A 21,793-nucleotide genomic window follows, 5' to 3' on the forward strand; every position below is an offset into this window, starting at 1 on the left:
TAATTAGTACTAAAAGTACTAAATTAAGTTATTTTTTTAAATCATACTTACCCCAAACTTCAGGACGGCAATGTATCATGATTTCCACAAAAATATTAAACAGCAAAAACTATTTTCCATATTGATAATAATAAGAAATATTTCCTGAGCACCAAATCATAATTTCTGAAGAATCATGTGACACTGAAGACTAATATGAAAATAGAAAACAGCTGTTTTAAATCATAATATGTCACAATTTAACTGTATTTATAATCCTATTTTTAATCAAATTAAAAAATTGTAGTTTCCCCATAGTTTTGATCCATAGTTTGTGATGATGACATGAATACGATACTGTACACTGTAGAAAATTATTGTGATTTTAACAGTAAAAGACTAAAAATGCTACAGTAAAAACCTGTTAACTGGTTAACAGTTAGTTTCCATACTATATTCAGTGAATAAATGTAATTACATTTAATGTAATTTTTCAGTAAAATACTGTTAGAATTATGTTTTTTGGGAAAAAAAAAACTCATTGTATAATTTACAGTGACAAACCATAAATTGACACTCCCAGAATTCCCCATACATGACACTTCATATTTGATGTTTTTTTTTTCTTCTTAATTTTTACTTATTAGTTGTGTACACTAGGGTTTAATCGTACATCTAATGCTGTTAAATTAATGTTTATTGCATTATTTCAGTATCATATGTCACCATGATGGGGTTTAGTGTTTGTGTGAATGACACTGTGTGCACCTTTCTATATATAAGAATTGCCCTCCTCAGCTCGTATAAAATGTATTTGTGATGAGCTTTGTTTCATCATGTGACTTTCTCATCACCACCTGTTTTTGGTGGTTATCAGTGCATTACAATGGTTCAAAGCAGATATTAGTACTTCAATATGTTGGTTCATTAACATTACATCAGTTAATGAAATATTGTATTTTATCATGAATTTAAGTTAAGTCCATAAAACCTAAAATGTTGCTACCATATTTTCTACGGTGAAGTTCTGGCAACCACAGTTGCCGGTATTTTTTACTGTAAATGTCACAGATATATATATTTTTTTTTTTTTTTACAGTGTATGAATTTTAAAAAGGCAATATCCTAAACACAACACTTTTATTACAAGGAAGCATTTGCCATTTTCCACTTGAAGGAAATTGTTTCTTGGACTCAGTATTCTGAATGCAATATTACGGAGATGAAATACATGCATTACAGATGTTGCGCTTGTATATTTTCTTGAATTGACATTTGTTATGATTAGACCCGATTGAAATCTGCAGCATGAAATCGACCAAATGAAATCAGTAAAGAACCGAGAACACCTTCCCGCTTTTGTGTCGACAACATTCCTTCTGCCTCCATAATGAAAACACTGATCTGGTCCATGATAGCACATGCTAGAACAAATTAAACCCTGCAGTCTGATAAATGAACTCTGGCTTTTAGGAGTCAAATCCCTCCTCTGGGCCGCCGCTCTGCATGTCAAGAGCCAGTGTTGTTGTGGAATGAAAATGAAGACATATTGGAGTAGTAGCAGGATTTGAGGATCTCTGAGGAGGGGGAATGGGTTCAGGGATATCATGTTCAAGGTCACTTTATGCTAGATGTGGCGATGGGTTGACAGATGTGGACTCTGTCTGACCTCACAGACTGACGCTGCCACTATGACGGGATGTCTGAAGGGTCATATGCACCGAGAAGAGGCTTCATGTTCTCAGAAACCACTGTGCCTCAAGGCTTCATGCTAATTATTGCGCAGTGATGTCATAACTCTTCAGTAGATGATCTATTGAGTGAGTTTCATATCATACTGAGACTGGATTTACCACAGCTTTAGGAAAACAGGGGGTTGATTCAAAAAAACAAAAACAAAACAAAACATAACTTTTTTATGTTCAATTCCATTACCACAGTATCTGTTGGATATTTGAATCTCTTTGATTCTTGTGCTAGTTTTTTTTTTTTTTTTTAAAGAAATGTAGGCCTACTCTTTGTGTTCAAGTTGGCTTTATATTTGATAATTATTTTCAAGAAAGGTTTAACTTTAATTAATCTAATAACATCATGTGGTGTAACCATCAACTAAAAATACATTTTTCTTACACCTTTGTGGAGCCCCGCACATGACATGAGGGAGAAATAAATAAATAAATAAAATCGTCACAAATTAAGAATTCATCCATGTGACTTATTAATAAGTGGCCATGTTTCACTAATTAATTCCCTCATTTTAGTTCAAATGTGGCCACATTGTACTTATTTCCTCTTTCATTTGAATTAAATAATGGCCATGATCTAACTAAATTAAAACCAATTAGCACAACATGTATGTAAAGAAAATGTGGAAAACGATTAACCTAAAAACAACAAACTGAAATAAAAATTAATACAAATTTATACATATTGTACACATAAAAAAATAGTCATAGTAATATATATATTTTATTAACTTTCTTGACAATTATAATACCCTGACATTTTGAACTTTTGAAGAAAAAAAAAAGTTTTATTTTAAGATGAATTGTATTTTTAATGTGTGTTTGAATAAATTAATAGGCTCAGATTTTAAAAATGGGTGCAAACACAGTGCTGGTTAGGTCTTGGCACTTGCAACTTCTTGCAGAATTCCATTCTTGTCAGAAACAGGTGAAGGTTAGTGAACACTTCTGCTCTGCACCTCTCACCGATCTCTACAGGATGATAAAAGCAAAGGTAACACCACTCCATCTCTTGTAATAATTCATAATGCAACATATTTTCCCATAGCTGCTTAAAATACAATCTTCACTGAAAGTGAACCTTCCAGCCTAGAAATAAAACCAAACAAATAAAGAGTGTTTGAAGTCCACATGGGATATTTCATTACTGGATTTCCATAAATAAGTAAATCCCTCAATCTTAGATATGATTTTCATTGGCGCTGGTTTAAGAGCACACTTATTTTAATGTACTTTGTGCTAATCTGAGTTTATTTGTAACCCTGCTCAACTGTAGCTTAAAAGTAACCCTGCAGCAAAATCGGCCGTCTGAGAGCTTAGTCGAAGACAGCAGTGTCTCCACGCTTTCTGAATACAAACTCCACTGCAGTGGCTGAAAAAACTTGAAACAACAAAGTGTTTGGAAAATTTGGGCTTTCAAAGACTTCAGCTGCAGCTGTGTCAATAATAAATAAACCATCTGAACCATTCTTACACAGACAAACATTACGAGTTCATCTAGCCTACACTTGTAATCTTTTTATTGTGTATTACTTGGAAGGAAAATCCCTAATACAACAAAACTTATCTGATAGAAAAATAATAATAGGGTTAATCTCACAAAAATATGTCTGGGTTACATTTCAGCCCAAAATCAAAATAAAATAAATAATAGATTTTATTTTCTATCGAGAAAACATCTTAGGAACAGTAATATTTTTGCATTGTGACATTAGTTTTACGCACAGTTTACACAGTTCTCATATCGTTTTTTAATTTAATATTCTGAATGATAATCCATTTTTAAGAAAGAAAATAAATAAAACTAATTTAATCCAATTTCAGAAAATAAAATGCGAAACAACCAAGGTATAGGTTTAAAGTAAACATCATGATTAGACTTTATTGAACACCCATAAACATTACAAAAAGGTGCCATTTTACAAGTCCCTCAGTGGCCCAAAAGACCTTCCAGGCAAAAAGCAGTGTCTCAAGAAACAGGGCACTTCCCTCATACAAACAGCAGCTGAACTCCTGCCAAGTCCTGACTAAACCCACACAAATACGAAACAGAACGAAGTTAAACGAACAAGCAACAATGACAAGCGACATTAACAAATACTTTATGGCTTTCCGCTCTCCTCCCTTTTTGGGTACATGAATGTTTGATTTCATGGCAAATCCATTTTTACATATTGTCTTGATGAAGGCTTCACGTGGTCTTTGCGCAACTTCGCTTTCATGCCGAACTCACGGTGCGGAGCGTTATCGACACGGAGGTTCAGGCTGATGGGGACTGGGCCTGTACAGCTGCTGCAGTCGGACTGGTCTCACCGGCCACCCGGGTAACTGTCCTATTACTCTCAGGCCGACGGGCTGCCTGGGGCAGGAGTGACGGGTGCAAGGCCCTGAAACCTGCAGCTGGCCTGAGCGCGAGTCCAGAGGAGGTAGGACCGAAGCGGAGGAAGAGGAAAGCGGAAGCAGGATGGCCGGGGTCAGACCGTATCGGAGCTGGAACACACGAGGAGGGCCGTGTGCGCTAATGCCGTTTGGCCGGGATTCCTTATGTTCCTCCTCCCTCTTTAGCTCCTCCTCTTGTTTCTTCGGTTTCCTGTCGCGCCTGTTGAGCTCCTGGAGCTTCTCGGCTTGAGCGCGGCGGATATGGTACGTCTTCCTGTGGCTTTGAAAAGAATCAAGGAATTCCTCCAGGGGCACATGGCCCTCCATGAACTTCTCCAGCAACTCCTGTGAAGGTCAGATGACAAATAAACAGGCATTAGAGGACAGGAAGTCACACCGGATTCATAACAAGTGTGACGCAGATGCAAACATCCTCTTTTTGACTCATCGTCTTCCAAGTCAAAACCAAGTTGTGCTATTTCAAGAATCAAATATGTTAAAAATGACTTTGGTGGCATAATCTCATGCAGTCCAATTGATTACATCATTTAAATAAATATTTCTGCATTAAATAAACCCTGCTGGAAAAAAAAACAGCTTAGACCAGCCTAAGGGAGTTTGCTGGTCTTAGCAGGTGTAAGATGTTCTTTGTCAGCCGAATCCCTTAGAAGTAATATATTTACCTGAAGTAACCCCTGAAATTGAAACATTACAAGTTAACATTGAAAGTTAACATTTTAAGTTAGCTGACAAAACTTTGTAGGGTTTAACAGACAAACATGATGTCTGCACAAATAATCACATAATAAATTTAGCATGACCCTGAAGTGTCTGTGGAAAGCTCGGCTGGAAGGGTCAGGTGTCTACACTCTGTCTGTCTCAGTATGGGGGACTGAATAATTGAGAAGTCTAGTCTGCACAAACCCACCCCCTAAATGTCCTTGCAGACAGAGCAATAAAGACTTTTAGGACACCACCCCTGGCAAACTACACATCAGTGTGAAACAATAACATGCAATGAGCAACTCTAACCCAGTACTGTTATTGTTAATCTAAAACAATCTATTTAAGAAAAACATGTTTAGTTTATATATAAAATATTAAAGGGGTCATATGATGCGATTTCTATTTTTCCTTTTCTTTAGTGTGTTATGAAGCTATTTGTGCATGTATAAGATCTGCAGAGTTACACAGCTCAAAGTCTCCCACAAAAGGATTTATTCTCTCTAAAAGAGAAGGCTGATCCAGACCGGGCTAAAACGCCTCACGCTGACACAATGTGGAAATATTTGCGTAATACTGCCCAAATGTTCATGCAAAGAAAGAAGGCGTGGTTTCAGGAACCGCAGTAGTGTTGATGCAGCCATGTCAGGGAGATGCTGTGTGTTTCTGTGCCAAAGCAAAAGCACTTTATTTGGACTTCCGAAAGTAAATGCAATGAGGAATCATTGGTTAAGATTTATTTACAACATAACAGCACAACCCAGATGTTCGAATTTGTGCAACGCATTTTATGGACGACAGTTTTGTGAACCTAAGAGAGTAGCCTACAAGGTAGGGCTGCAAGATTAATCGAACGCGATTAATCGCGATTGTCATGCACATTTTGTCAGTAAAGCCGGTTCTGTGATTAGTAGTAAATCTCCATCACCTGCTTTCAGGTGGAGCAGCATTTACTACACAGAGTTGTAGTTCTCTGACAAGCTATGCAAAATCGCATTCATAATCGCAGGCGATATAATAGTAGGATTATGAAATCGACGAAATCGTTCGCGATAATGACAGCTGTTTGCGTATCATCTCAGTGAACTACGGCTCTGTGTAGTAAATGCTGCTCCATCTGAGAGCACGTGAAAATATCACATTTAATAACATGTTTTTACTCCAAAATCACTTCATAAAGTCAGTCAAGTGTTTGAAATAAATCCTTCTGTGAGATGATGTGGCTTCTTAGGCACACAATATTTCATTGTATTCTAAAAAATACGCGTTTGAGAGAGGCGGGGCATAGAGGAACTATAATAATGTACAGTATTTGAAAAATAATATGTATTGAACTTTAAAACGTCAACATATTCTGTTACACCAAATACACAAAATAATGATCTTTAAAATAGCATATGACCATATATATATATATATATATATATATATATATATATATATATATATATATATATATATATATTTGTATATGTATGTGTTTACACATACATGTTTGTGTATTTATATATACATAATATATATATATATATATATATATATATATATACACATACATAGATGCGATTAATCACGATGAATCATTTGACAGCACTGAAACAATACAATTATTTATATTTTAAATCAGTAAATATGTTTTGTTTTTATATATAAATAATAATAATATAAAAAATATTATTACAAAATTACTAAAACTTAGTAAAAAAACCTTGAAAATATAATAATATTAATAATATTAATAATAATAGTATTAATAATAATAATAATAATAATAATAATAATAATAATAATAATAATAATAATAATAAATATTAAAATAAGACGTTGCTCAGTAGTTGTTTATTGGCCCAAGACAAAGAGCCCACAATTAAGTCTGTAGATATGGCTTGGGTCCCTCAATGCCAAACAGTTTCCAAACATGACGATACTGCATGACAAGTTAGTACTTAGAGTCAGGGGTTTGTTCAAATCCTTCAAGCATGAGCAATAATAATAATAATAATAATTATAATAATAATAATGCTTATGGAGTTTCCCAGTGTAATCAACAGAAAAACTACAATTGTATGAACCCAATGTTACACATATCCAAAAGTTATAAACTCAAAGATTTTGATTTAAAGGACCATTTGTCTTGATGGATAAAGCTTAGCCCTCAAACCATGTTTCATGTGGTCTCCTGCTGTTTATTAGGTTTTTATAATTCTCAATCAAGGCATCATTAAAACTTTATAGTTTCATATGAGAACAGTATATGAACGGCTGCCGTCAGCCCTTTTCCAGACGATGTTGCACTAACAGAATATGCAAGTCCTGTGGGAATCCACAGCCTAATCTGGCTCAGAAACACACGTGCTGGACTGATGTTTTGTCTGGCATGCGTCCTGCTGAAGGCTGGCTCTCTGTACAGCTTACTTATGATGGAGTGAGATCATCAATCAGACGGCAGGAGCATAATGACAAATTCACGGAGCTATCGATCGGGCTTGTGTGGGGTGGAAGACACAGTGCTCGTTTACAGCCTGAGGATGGATAAACCTACGCAGATCAATCTGACAAAGCCGAACGGATGGGGAAAGGCGGCTGAGACAACAAGAGAAGACATCTGAGGAGTAGCCTATTTTTTCCTTCTGGCCCATGTTGTGCTGAGCTGTTTTAAGCCCTTTGTTGAATAGTCTGTGATGCTAACACATCACGTAATGAATGGTGATGTTCAGTGGACAAATTGTTCCTCTGAGTCAGATCTTTCCAATGAATCCATCCAAATGGTTCATAAACAAATATTCTAGAGTCAACAACTCACCGACTTATTTTTTAATGAATTGTATAATTTTATTCAGAAAGGATGAATTAAATTGATCAAAAGTCACAGTAAGGTCTTTTACACTGTTACCAAAGACTTCTATTTCAAATAAATGCTGTTATTTTGAATTTTCTATTAGTTTTCACAGAAATATTACGTTTTCAATGACTGTTTTTACATTGATAATGTAGCAATAACAATCATGTGACACTGAAGACTGGAGTAACGATGCTAAATATTCAACTTTGTAATCACAGGAATAAGTTACACTTTAAAATATACTAAAATAGAAAATATTTTAAATTGTGATAATATTTCACAATATTACTGTATTTTTAATCAGTTGAATGCAGCCTTGGTGAACATAAAAGACCTCTTTCAAAAACATGTAAAATCACATCAATCCCAAACATGAAATGTAGTGTAATATGCAATGAATTGCTATATCATTTTTTAAAAACAGTTCATTGAAACACACTTTTTTATTAGAAAAGATTTGTAGAGTTCCCATCAGTAGTACAGTGAATGTTAACAAGGAAAATGATCACATGGCTGAAAAACAGGGATGGCCATGCTAACATTTAATTATATCCATATAAACAGATGGAACCATTTCTGAGACAATGAGGGCTGATATAACAACCATTGTATTCATTTGAAAGAATCTGTATAGTCTATTACTTCATAACTTGTCCTGCACCTGTGCTACAGATGCAAATGACACCTCATTTCATGCAGCTTTTTGGATCCCATTATTTTAAGCAATCAGACATACCATTTTTGCCTGGTGGGCAAAAAAATCTCACAGATTTATGCTGTGAAATCTTTACTGATTTTTATAAAGTAAACATTTCAAGATGAACAATGAATATCATACTTTTATATCATACTATCTGAGCTATAAAAGCCTGATGTATCACAAAATATGTAAAAACTAAAAAAAAAAAAATTTGTCTAAAGGTTCAACAAACTGTTTAATTAAAAGTTAGGTTGGGTTATACACCTATATCTACAGTAACTGGAGAGACACCTGAACACCATGTGCGTTGAAATGTTCTGAATGAAATATTGGGAGTGCTGGTTTTCCACTTCTGGAACAAACCACAATGCTGGAGACATGACTTCAGCTGGGATGTGTTTGCCTCCTCTCTTATTTATGACACACGGGCTGTCAATGCTTTAAATCATTGATTAGATCACAAATCCATCTTTGTAAGTACTGAAGAGGTTAGTGGATTTTAGGGTGGATTTTCACCCTCAAGTTCAGAACTGGATCAACCAGTTCAATGTAAATAAGGATTGTGTCATGTTGAGTAAAGAGCTTCTGCACTTTTGTTAGGCTTTCATTCTGCTTTGTTCTGGTTCTGTTGGCAGGGCATGTTCATTCAACAGAATATCTGAATAAACAACGTCAAAATTTTACCCACATTTTTGTTGTCTTTTGATACAGGGTGTGTAGGGACTGAGAAGAAAAGACACACAAAGAGTTTCTGGATATATAAAGGAAGCAAAGGATTTTGAAATCACCTCAGACCGTTCCTCGGCACGTACAACCTCCTCCTGGAGCAGACTGTGGGCAGTCTGAGGGCTGTGCTTCTCCGTGAAGGTCTCTGGAAAACCGCAAACATTTAATCTCAGTCAGTTTCAATTCTCAACATGACACTGTTAATAACTCACTCATCGAAATGAGGCGTTACTGATATGTGTAGGGAAAATGTTTTGTACTGTACATTTTATCTTACAGTTATCATTGGACTAAAGGTCATTGATGTATGTTTTGTTAGGATAGGGCATTATTTGGCTGAGATACAACTATTTGAAAATCTGGAATCTGAGGGTGCAAAAATCGGGAGAAAATCGCCTTTAAAGTTGTCCAAATGAAGTTCTTAGCAAAGCATATTACTTATCAAAAATTAAGTTTTTATATATTTACGGTAGGAAATTTACAAAATATCTTCATGGAACATGATCTCTACTTAATATCCTATTTTTTTTTTTTTTTGGCATAAAAGAAAAATCTATAATTTTGACCCATTCTATGTATTTTTGGCTATTGGCACAAATTTACCCGTGCCATTTAAAACTGGTTTTGTGCTCCAGGGTCACAAATTGACTAATTTTTTAAAATAAAAATTACATGACAAAATATTTGAACCATTTGAACAAAACGTTCTTAAAAACATAAAAAACGTACTGACCCCAAAGTTTTGAACAGCAATGCATATGGAAATAAGAATAATTCTACTGTCAAAGAAATAGATAAAATGGCATATTCAATATACTGTACGCATTGTAAATAGAATAAATTGATAATTTTGAATGTAAAATATAATAAAGAACAAAACAATACGTGCCTGTACCAATATAAAAAAAATGGTCACGGTTAGGCGCGTTTTAGTGCCACTAACTGGACATTTCACTTTGAAACTGCTGCGAAACGTGAAGTAAGGTACGGTTTCAGAAATGTAGCCACAAGCACATATTTCCAATAGGCCTGGGTTGGAAAGTTCAGACTCAAAAGGAGTTAAGAACCTAACTGTGTAAAGCAATTCAAATGAAAGTCCAATGCAAATGAACAGAAAAAGATAGCAAAATACTATAGATTTGAATAATTATACACAAAACATAAATAACTGCAATATTACCATATTGCATTTCAGAAATCAATATAATGTCCTCTCTGAAGGCTCATTCACAATAAGGACAATAACTATAAATATTAACTCTAAATAATCATTCTAATTACACGAGAATAGCAAATTAGTAACGACACAGGAACGATATTGTTGTAGTAACTTTATTGTTTGAATTTTTTTTAGTTTGATTTTTGATAAAAACATTGACAGCCAATCAGAATCTAGACTTTAAAGAACTTGAGAATTTAAAGCATTAGAATAAACAACCGCAGAGTGCTTATAAGAAATGTTTTCATACCTTGGCTTGTTCTTAATGTGAATAAGCTGATTACCACCCGCAGTAACCAAGTTAAAGACTTCCTGACTGAATCATGTGTGCGGTGGGTTAAAAACTCGCTCACTAAGTCTATCAGAAACTGTTACACGTTTGAACGTGCAAGCGTGCATTAGATTTGAGAGCTATGCACGAGAGGATGATTTTCCATTTCTGTCTGTTCTTCACATAAAGCTATCGCATGACTTCAGAAGATTTGTGGTCCTTTTGGTGCATGATGCAACAAATGGCACATATATATATATATATTATATTATATATATATATATATATATATATATATATATATATATATAAATCAAAGAAACCACTAGCTTATAGCATCCCACTGCACAAACAGAAATGCAGTCTCTCGGGGGCTGGTAACTGTGTGCCAGTAGGACAAAGGAACATCACAACAGTGTGTGAAAACACATCTAGAGTGTGTTCAGCTGTGAAGAATCTCCGCTGTGTGAGTCTTGTGTAAAGTGTTGGACTGAAGCTGCTCTCAGGTCTCTTTACAGTGTTATTGCAGGGCCCTGAGGCTGAGGGTGGATGCAATCACTTTCTGTTAGCTCTTGTCCACTGATGAGAGTGAGGGGCTCAGACCCTCTAAGTGTTGTGCTGGGGTTGCTATGGCAACCGACAATTATGCTAATGTGCAGATGTAGTGTGTTGAGTCCACAGGGGATATGAAAGCTGAGCTAGTGGCCATGGAGGGCATACAAAGGTCACGGCAATGACACCATTTGCGCTCGAATGAGCAGAGCCGCTCCCCAAACAAACCTCTGTTATAGGATGAAAATGCTCCTGAGAAAATTACTGGGGAGGTGCCATGGTAAAATAAAGGTATTAACTGGTAATTATAATGGTACTGTATGATTATTCACCGGTTAAATGGTAATCCAACACTGTGAAAAAAAGAAAAGAAAAAAAAACCTACTATTTATACAGTGAATTTATTATAAATTTAATACAGTATATTCATGTCATTTAATTTTAAAATGTGTGAAAATATTCAAGAATATTCAAGCAGATAATATATGCTCTTTTATGATTTTTCAGCATTATAAAGTATTAATCAGTTTAAAATGTAGGATGAAATTAGTATTATATTTAACAAAATGCTACATGTACTCTTAAAGTAAAAGTAAATATTTGTTACAAATTATGTTTTACACTGAAAACAACAAAACAGGGTGGTTATTGGAACTTCCTGCCAACATTTTCACTGCCCTCACCACAAAAAAATAGATTCATTAGCAAAGTATTTTAAATGCATCACAAAAATGTATATTTATCATTTCATTTAATGTTTCAGTGCTTTTTACAAAAAAGTCGTCAAATGATTAAAAACATTTATAATATACACTACCACTCAAAAGGTTGGGGACAGTAAGATTTTTAAGAAGGTTTATAAGAAATGTAAAAAAAAAAATATTGAGAAAGGTTGTGTTAAAGTGATCAAATAAGACTTTTACATTTTTACAAAAAAAAAAAAAAAAATCGATTTGAAATAAATATTGCTTTTGAACTTTCTATTCATCAAAGATTCCTGAAAATAGCTGATAAAATTTAGATTTCCCAATCGTAAATTACATAAATTACATTTAAAAATACTAAATTGTAAAATGAAAAAGAAAACCGTTAATTTAAATTGTAATAATGTTCCACAATATTACTGTTTTTATTGTATTTCTTTCTTTTTTATCAAATAAATGCAGACCTAGTAAGCATAAGAAACTAAAATAAAACAATATATTGTATGGAAATAAAAACATTAGACTAATTTGATTGTCAAGAGATAATATCTGTTTTTATTTATCTTTTTTTTTCTCCCTTCGGTAAAATTATACAAAAAGCAGTTTCATGGCTGGTAAGCAATATTTCTGGATGGTAAATTTTTTTGTCAATTCACCTGCGTTACACCGTAATAATCATGGTAGTGACCAAAAGCATGTCATTACCATTATACCACATCCAAATAGTCATGGTAATATCATGCTTCTATTCAAGTGAGTTACTGCATCTCCAGACTTGCTTTTTCAAGCTTTTACAGCTCCTTAGTTCAAGATAATCTATCCTAGATCCTCTCATGGAAGCAGGACTCGTATATGATGAGCCTCATCCTTAATACATCTTGTCACTACTATGGATTGATGCCAACATTCAGGCACACGCCTTGCCAATAACTCACAACCTTTAATACCGCTGCTACATGCCCCGCTCTCAGAACATGAATAATCAAAGGCCCACATGCATTAGTGTGTATCTGTATGTTCTGGCTGTGTGCCTGCTGAGGCATGACGGCGTGAGCGAGGGGGGAGTGGCACACCACGTGCATGACCCCGGAGACCCACGACATGAAACAGTAATGGAAGGTGACAGACAGCCAAACAAACACTTGGGGAGCAGCTGTGGATGACCTACATACTGGGGAGAAACCATGCGGATGAGCCGCAGGGTACCCACTTCAAGGCGGGGAACCTATGGAGCCATATGACCTGGGGCTTATGGGATCTCACAGTTACGATGACTCTTGATGGATACGAAGCTAAGGACCCAAAGCTTTTATAGTGACATGACAGATCACAGTCCACGGTCACGTGAAACCAAAATACAATAGCAAAAAAGAAGTGAGAATTGAATGAAATGGCCAACCAGAGAAAGAAATTCATCATTCACCTGGACTGAACTTCAGAGATCAATAACCAGAGCAATGTGCCGTCCTCGCTCCAAGAATAAATAATGCTAATTGATTTCATTGACTGAACACAATCGTTTTGTTCCAATTTCCAAATAAAAGGTCTTTTGAGGTCTGACTTTAGTATCCTGTAAGCGTCTGCAAAAGAAAAACATTCATCGTTCTTATTCCCCGAAAGGCAAAATCCTTTCTTCTCACAGGATCAGAATCATTGTGAAAAAAGTATAATTTAGCTTACCTTTAAAAAAGAGTACTGATTATAAAAATTATGTATTTAAAATAATATACTTAAGTGTGAACTGAATGTTTTAGGTCACTTAATTGCATGTTAATCACAATTCAACAGCAATGTATTATAGTTTACCTTAATATGGAATAAAAATAGCTTTAGAGTGCCCACTTTATATGTAATTTCATAATGACGTCTTTGAAGTAGTGCACTGCCGAAGGTACAGATACACTTTAATGTCATTTCTATTGAAACTTTTATATCATGCATTTAAATATATATATAATTACACATTTGTAATGATGAAGTTGTAATTTTGCACACTCAAACTATATTAACTTTAAATTTAATATCAGTGTATTAACTTTAAATGTGTTGTAACATCAACACATTACAGTGACAATCAAGTACTTTTCAGTTACTTGTAATATTCTTTAGAATGTTAACACATCAAAAAACTATTTACTTTAATGATTAAAATTGTACTTTAGAGTAAAACTTTTAACTTGACATTTGACATTATTATTATCACAAAGTAGTTTGCGCTCAAGTGTACTTAACTGTGTTAAGTAGCATTTATAAATGTGTGCTCCCTTCAAGTACACTTCAGTGGCTTTTCATTAAATATATATTTTTTTTATGTATTTCATTAATATTATATTACCTACAAGTTCAGTTTTTAAATATACTTTTAAAATTTAAAGAACACTACAAGTGCAAATTCAATATAATTAAGCGCACTTCTTTTTGATGAGGGATCCTGTTAAATCAACTCTCAGCAACAGCAAAAACTCAATGCTTATAATACTTAGTGTAACAAAATGAATAGAAAACTCGACCTGAATTTCGGAATGTCTATTGTGCATTAGTATTTGGTTTGCTCTTCTTTTGCTTTAATGACAGCAGCAGTCGAACTGCATGAACAAAAACCTGTTCATGATCATGTTCTCCAGCAGGATATGAGATGATCCAAAGATCAAGGAGTGAAGACTACTGATTGTCTGCAATAAAGCATTTTCAGTTGAATTAAATCTCGATTATGTATCTTGCTGCCTTGGAAAATATCCTACAAAAGATTCGTACAAAGATATGCATGAGTCTCTGAGTATAAGACATATTAGCTGAAGCTGGAGAATGCTGGATAAATTATAGATGATCATTTGATACTCCAAGCCTTAAGGAGCAAATCAAAGTTAGCATGCATCCCAGCGGAACAGGCTTTTTTTTTTTCAATGCAATGCAATGTCAAACTGAGTCATATGTCAATGGATATGACTAACTGCTATGCATTACATAATACACAACGCTATGCTATTACTGATGAAAATAAAAGGTAACAACGCAACAAAATTACTCCACGGGATTCCAGAAAACAGTCTGCATCTTTTTAGTTTTACACGTAAAGCAATCATGTATATTTCACATGATATCCACTCACATGAGATTAAGATTCATGTTTTACTTTAATATTATTTTTATACTATTATAGTACTTATTAATATTTTGAAGTAGTTTTTATTATGACATTTTCAGTTGATTTTAGTTTAGGTTTTAGTAATTTTATTTTGTGCTCATTTCATATTTCTATGAACTTTTTTTGATTTGTTTTAGCTTAGTAGTTCAACTTATTTTCAGTTATTTGCGCCAAGGTAACAAGCTGTTTTAAAGCTTTTTATCTAATATTTATATTCTATCTCAGCTTTATTACAATTAATGAAAACTATTTTTAACAGTTTCAGTTGTAGTTAAAAATAACAACTCTGCTCCTGACTTAAAATCTGCTATTATTATGTGTTAGTGCATAATCAATAAATCTATTTTTTGTCTTGCCAATAATGCATTTTGAACTGAAATCTAATTATTTTTTATCTTTCCAGCTAGGTGACAACCCTAATTATTATGTCAGTAAAATATGCATGAGCATGCCTTGAAGCATGAGATATTAGCTGACACTGGTGAATGATTAATTAAAGATTAATTGTTCATTGTAAACACATGAGAAAACACATTCTCCAAGTCTTGAGCAGCGAAACGAACTTAGCATGCAAGACGCGGTGGAGTGGACTAGTCAATTTTTCAACACAATGCACCCTGTCAACCCAAGTCATATGTCAATGGATTTGGACTTATTAATATGTATGGAAGGAAAGTGCTATTTACACAAGGACTTCTGTCACAACACTTTAGCAAACGTTTTGTTTGAGTTGCAAGCTAATGCTGCAGTGTCATCACATTGCTATTATTGGCCTCCCATCATTCATTCAAGAGTATTTTCACTTTCTATAACTCCCCTTCTCTTTCTATAAAGAAGGTGTGTACTGCCACAATGATGGATGGTATCCAGACTATAAGGAATAATTGATTATCTGGCATCTATTCCAAGTGGTTTAGTTCACATTGCTCTCATTTAATGGAATTTGGCAAACTAGCTTTAGAGGACTTGATTAATGTTTGAACATACACACAGGAAAAACTGCAAAGTTCTCTTCTTTGCAAGCGTGTATGCACAGACTCCCTCACTTCCTGTCAAAATAACAGAACGGTGGGTGTTCTTTTGTGGTCTTTACAGATAAATACCACCGGCTGCTTTCCTGTCATCAGAATGAAAGGAATAACTTCAGACGACTAATGCTCCCCAGTGGGTTTGCACGCGAAAACCCACACATCACATCCTCTCGTACTCACATGTAAAAGATTAGTTCTTTAGTTCTAAAAATCAACATGAACATTCTAAAAAGGTATGCTGTCATTTCTTTCCATGGAACACAAAAGGATAATTACATAAAAATATCATCATGCATGAGATTTCACAGTGAAGATGCAAAAAAGAACCATAAAAGCAGTTCAAACGGCAGTGATGATCTTTTCCTAGAAGAAAGTCATACAATATGATTGGGAGTAAATGATGTCAATTTTCACACTTCTTCTTGATTAAAGCACTGAACTGCTTCTGCACTGCAACATTCTGTGAAAGTGTCACTTCTGACGTAAAGTTAGGGGGGAAAGTACACCAGCGCCCTTCTGAAGAATGCACTCATTGAGGGCTTTTGTCCAGGTTTTCCTCAGGTCAAAGCAGACAATGTGAGGACACCACACACAAGCCCAAACACAGGGATGCAGGTGTTTAATTAAAAGGCTTGACAGCTAGGTCAGCATGTGTTTTCTTCTAATAAACAGCAACATGCTCAAACCAGACTCAGTATGACAACATATCTTTTAACAATGGTGTATAATAAAATCGACGGTAATAAAAAAGATCCTTTGCATTATCCTTTTTTTTATTTTATTTTAAAGTTTATATACACTGCCATTCAAAAGTTTGGGATCGGTGAGATTTGTTATGTTTTAAAGAAGTGTCTTATGTGCATCAAGACTGCATTTATTTGATCAAAAATACAGAAAAAAAACAGTAATATTGTGAAATATTATTACAATTTAAAATAACAGATTTCTATGTAAAATGTAATTTATTCCTTTGGTGGCAAAAGCTTTTCATCAGCCATTACTAAATTCTTCAGATATCATTCTAAAATGCTGGTTTATTACCAAGGTTTTTTTTTTTTTTTTTTTTCAGGATTCTTTGATGAATAAAAAGTTAAAAAGAACAGCATTTATACAAAATAGAAATCTTTTGAAACAATATACACTACCATTCAAAAGTTTGGGGTCAGGTTTTTATTCAGCAAGGATATGTTAAATTGATAAAATGGTGAAGGCTACTGTATATTGTATATTATTACAAACAATTTCTATTTTGAATAAATGCTGTTTCATGTTTTCCATAAAATACTTAGCAGCACATCTTTGCCATCAAAGGAATAAATACAAAAACATGAAAATAGAAAATTTATTTTCAACTTTCAAGTTTTTTAGGTATTAGATTTAGTATGTTATAATACTGTACTAATACTTATATCTTATATATCTTATTACTTATATGGTATGGCAAAAAAAATTGTGCAAACTGTGCACAATCTACCACACTTCAGACAATTTATGCTTATTAGTGGGATTTTTTAAATGAAAATGTTTGAGGTATTTTCCTAATATTCAGCAGAGCATTTAGAGCATTTCAGTGTCACTGAGCTTAAGCCAATGTGAAAGAGTCAATGCAGAAATGTCAACATAATGTATCAAGTTTATTTTTTCTAAGGGCTTTTGGCATGGAGTACCCAGTTTGGGTTGGATTCTCAGGATATTGATTTCAAAAGCTTGTGAGAGGCCCCTTTCTCCTACTAAGTGATTAAGGCCTCATGAGTGTAGTAGCTCAATGGCCCCAACCCAGCTTTGATAACTGCGCCCTGCATTCAAACACTGAGAGAGGGCCAGAGTGACTTCACATCCTGTTAATTACAAACTCCTCCATCAGTAAGAACTATGCTCTCTCACAGAGTTCCCCAGCCTTTTTGGCTGCCCCAGCATGCCTCTTCTCCATGTGATTCACAGGCACTTTGAGACATAGATGCCTTTTCATGCTCGCAATGACGGCTGACCCCCCTCTGGAGGAGTTGAGGGTTTTTGTGGTAAAGGGTTGAGCATTTGACAACCAGTTTGGTGAAAGTTCTGCGGGTATGTGTTGAGATGTCAATGATAGGTTGCATTGTGTGTGTAAGGTCAGCAGGTCGGGCCTCTGGCAAACGGTGTCGTTACGCTAAGTTAACAATAAAAGGGCACTCATGGTGCTCTTTGCTTTTGAAGCAGGATGGATAGTCTATCACATACCAGCACAGGTCAAGAATGTGCCATGGGCCACATGTGAGGGGGAACAGTAGGAACGGGAGACTTAAACAATCTTGAGTCATGCTCATACACATTTGGCAAAAGCATTAAAAGCAAATGGGAAAGTCTGAGAGAGAACAAAACCGCCCGGAATGGTGGCATCATCAAGCAAGATTGAATTCCCATGAAGAAACAAGTAGTGCACCTTCCAGAGCCAAATTCTTCTCCTAACGTCTGTCGCAGCCACGGCGTATTACGTAATAACTCGCAAGCCTCTGAGCCAGAACTCCGGTCTCAGCTGATGGAGCAATCCAATGGTTTTTCTTTCTTTCGGCTCTAAAGGAATGAGAATCAGATGTTTGGTGTTGGGGGAACGATCTTCCACCCATTCGGCTGTAGCCTGCAGCTGGAGGCACTGGTACATGTGCACTACATGGAGACAGGAAAGTGAACATTCCACCCTTCTTCCGTCACTAGCCGGCAGCTGCAAGGGCCCGTGTGGCCATGGAGATGGGAACTTCCTGTACAAGCTCTGTCAAAGCGTGTAAGCAGACTAGCAGATATCTCCGCTGATCTTTTGTTGCTCAGTTGGACACCAAAGCAACCCCACCGTCTCCTCCTCCTTTCTGCCCGCTCACTACAGTTCAATTTCCTGCTGGCATTTCACTCCGGCAACTTTTTCCAGCTATCTCCTTAAGACTTTGGTTCCCAGACGCTGCTGGGCTGGTTGAGACTTTCTGACTATCATATGAATCTCTGCCTTTTCTTCGAACAGCACTGGAGGTGGGGTCTCGAACAAAAGCCCTTTCAAATGGATCGGCATCACTAGTTGGGCAGCACAATGGTGAGGAGGGGCCAAAAAACTCAACAAATAATTCATATCTGCCTCTTTGGTTTAAGGGCTGAAAGGCAGGCCCAAAAGTACAAAAGGTGGGTCAATGTTGTGGGCTACAGCGGAAATATATACGGCCTGACCGTACATGAATCAATGCAACTGGCTAATCTTGTAGTCTGTATAGCCATGCATGGCTAAATCATTTATTCACACAGGAAGCTGTTCAGCGAACATGCCAAGACCAATGACAGAGCAAGAATTCCAGAGAAAGATTTCCAGAATTCCAACGTTTTCCCCTGAGATCCCATCTGAGCCACTTCATTTGAGCAGTTTCCTTTGCAAACAAAAAAAAAACAGTGTACACAAAAGATACTTGTTGTTTGACTTGGCCTAAACACACAGAGAAGCAAACTAAACAATTGCACCACTTTTGAATGTGGCATTTCACTGTCCACCCACATTACAAGACACTTAATATGCTTAAACTGAGCATCAACGAGTACTTAAACTCATATGGTTTAATGCACTACAGTTACTGTCATTGTTTTTAGCGCAAAACACAGCTCAATTCCATTGATCTTTCAATTCATGTCATGTCCCTGTAAACCTAGTATACATGTTCACATTTGCATAACATCTGTAAAAGCATAACAGAAAGGAATTTGTCTATCTATATCTATAAAGGACTGTTTTACCTGAAAAAAGGATAACACCTTAACCAGAAGTTCATCAACCTAGAAAAGTACTCACGGCCAAGTTCACACATTTTTACTGAATAAGTTTTACCGAAAAATACCTCATTTACATTTCCGCTTGTAAAACCTCCAGTACCATTGCCCAACAGTCATCCATTGTAAGACTTACTATAAACATGTTTTTATTTGTTTTTACAAACTGAAGGAAAACTCAAGTCAAAATTATTCTCTTCCCATTTGTTTTCCTTAGTTTAATAAACATTCAGAATCCCGTGACTATTTAACCATTGAAAAGAGTCAATGCTCAAATCCTGACAATGTACCAATATGAACTTTGATGCCGAAAGTAATAAAGAAAACAATAACAATTGGACTCATTTCTAACTCACAAGCTCTCTGTTGTACAAGCTAATAATCGTCATGCCATGTCAGCGGACCAATAAAAAAGATGAGAAATTCATGCTGAGGGTTCAGCCAAAAGAGGAAAACCGTAGAAGAACACAATAATATTTCTCTTATTCTGGCCACGCTGAGAGAAAAAGGAAAACCACAAGACTTTCACAAAGTCCTTGTGAACCCATGAAGAACAGTTTGGGAAGTGAAACCTCAGCACCTTAAGTACATCTGATCCGGATGAGGGCAGTTGTTCCCAGACTGGTGTTGAAAAGAGGTGGGGAAGCCAGGTGGGGACCTTGTGGCCCCAGACTAGCCCTTTGGGACCTGACCGCTACACTCCACCCTGGTGAGGAGGGGGGGATTGAAGGTAACGCTGCGCCAGCGCTGGAGATATCGCAGCTGGACGGATCAACAATCCAGGCATAGGTCAGCATGTCAGCCGTTCTTGCACTGAATAAATGAGGAGCTCCGGACGTCAGGGTGTGTTATTATGGAACAATGTTGCCTGGAGATATTGAAATATTACCAGCAGAAGCACATGACAGCAGTGTCCCAATGCTATTCTTAAACTGCTCAGTTAACAGCCGGCGTATTATCAGATATCGGTCATCAGATTAGCAACATGCTTAAATGAACTCTATGTCTAACAATGCTTTAATCTGGAGAGGAGCACAGAATTATTTTTCCATGAAAGATGTTCTATCCTGACACATTTGTGTTGGGCTCACATTTTAAACTTAGTCTAACACAAAAAGCAGGTGAAGTAAAAAAAAAAAAAAAAAGAGAGAGAGAAAAAAAGCAGGGTGGGCCAGAGTATGTGGTTAAAGCAGTTCTGTAATCACTCTACTTGGTTTTCCCCACTTCCTGTATTTTCCTTGCTGCACACTCATTAGATTAGATCGGAACTAATGGTTATATACTGGTATATGGTATAGCTAGGGCTGGGGGATATAGCCAAAAATATTACAGCAATTACAATTATTTTCATATCATTCAATATCAATATTCATTTCATTCCATTATTGTTGAAATAAATGCATTCAGAATGTTTGTTGAGAATTGATGTAAAAAGAACTTGTCTGTTTAAAAGTAAATTCCACTGAGTAATCTTTTAATTTAGGACCCCATAAAATTCATTTAATTTTTTCCCCCCACATTAATTTTTTTTCCCTCCTCTCTGAATACTGTGTTTTATGATTTAATATAAATGAACCATTTGAAATGGTGTGTAATGTAAGGAATTCATACTTTAGGAATTCAACTTTAACAATTAAATCAAGACTGAAATTAAAATATATTCTCGAATTAAAAAACCACAACAATTCATTTACAACAAAACATTGCATTTTTACGTTTGTCAAATAAGGTGCTGCACAACAGCACACATAATTTGCATACTGCATACATTAAAACATTGATAAAAAAAAAAAACATCTTGGTTGTATATATTTTAAGAAGTAACTCAATGTAAAGTTTTAATAGACTGCATTGTTGTTGATATTATTATTGTTGTTATTACTACATTGAAAATTGTATAGAATAGTAATGCATTATTCTACAAGGTAAACCAAATATCTATTTTGGTGGTTTGTCGTGAAGATTTTTGAGTTTCAGTCTGTATTTAACAGTACCTTTTA

The 21,793-nt window shown here is 35.4% G+C and overlaps 1 protein-coding gene across 1 annotated transcript in view; it reads right to left on the minus strand.

Moving 5' to 3' along the window:
* Nucleotides 1-3,575: 3,575 nt before the first annotated feature.
* The window catches only part of LOC109080109 (vacuolar protein sorting-associated protein 37D-like), a 29,994-nt gene continuing 11,776 nt past the window's right edge, over nucleotides 3,576-21,793 (minus strand). The window contains exons 3-4 of the mRNA XM_042756951.1: nucleotides 9,157-9,239; nucleotides 3,576-4,448 (exon numbers count right to left, since the gene is read on the minus strand). Of these exons, the coding sequence (XP_042612885.1) occupies nucleotides 3,969-4,448; nucleotides 9,157-9,239 (563 nt within the window). The 3' untranslated portion in view covers nucleotides 3,576-3,968. The remainder of the gene's footprint in view (nucleotides 4,449-9,156; nucleotides 9,240-21,793) is intronic.

The sequence above is a fragment of the Cyprinus carpio genome, chromosome A5 (assembly GCF_018340385.1).
Source record: "Cyprinus carpio isolate SPL01 chromosome A5, ASM1834038v1, whole genome shotgun sequence".
NCBI classification, from domain to species: domain Eukaryota; kingdom Metazoa; phylum Chordata; class Actinopteri; order Cypriniformes; family Cyprinidae; genus Cyprinus; species Cyprinus carpio.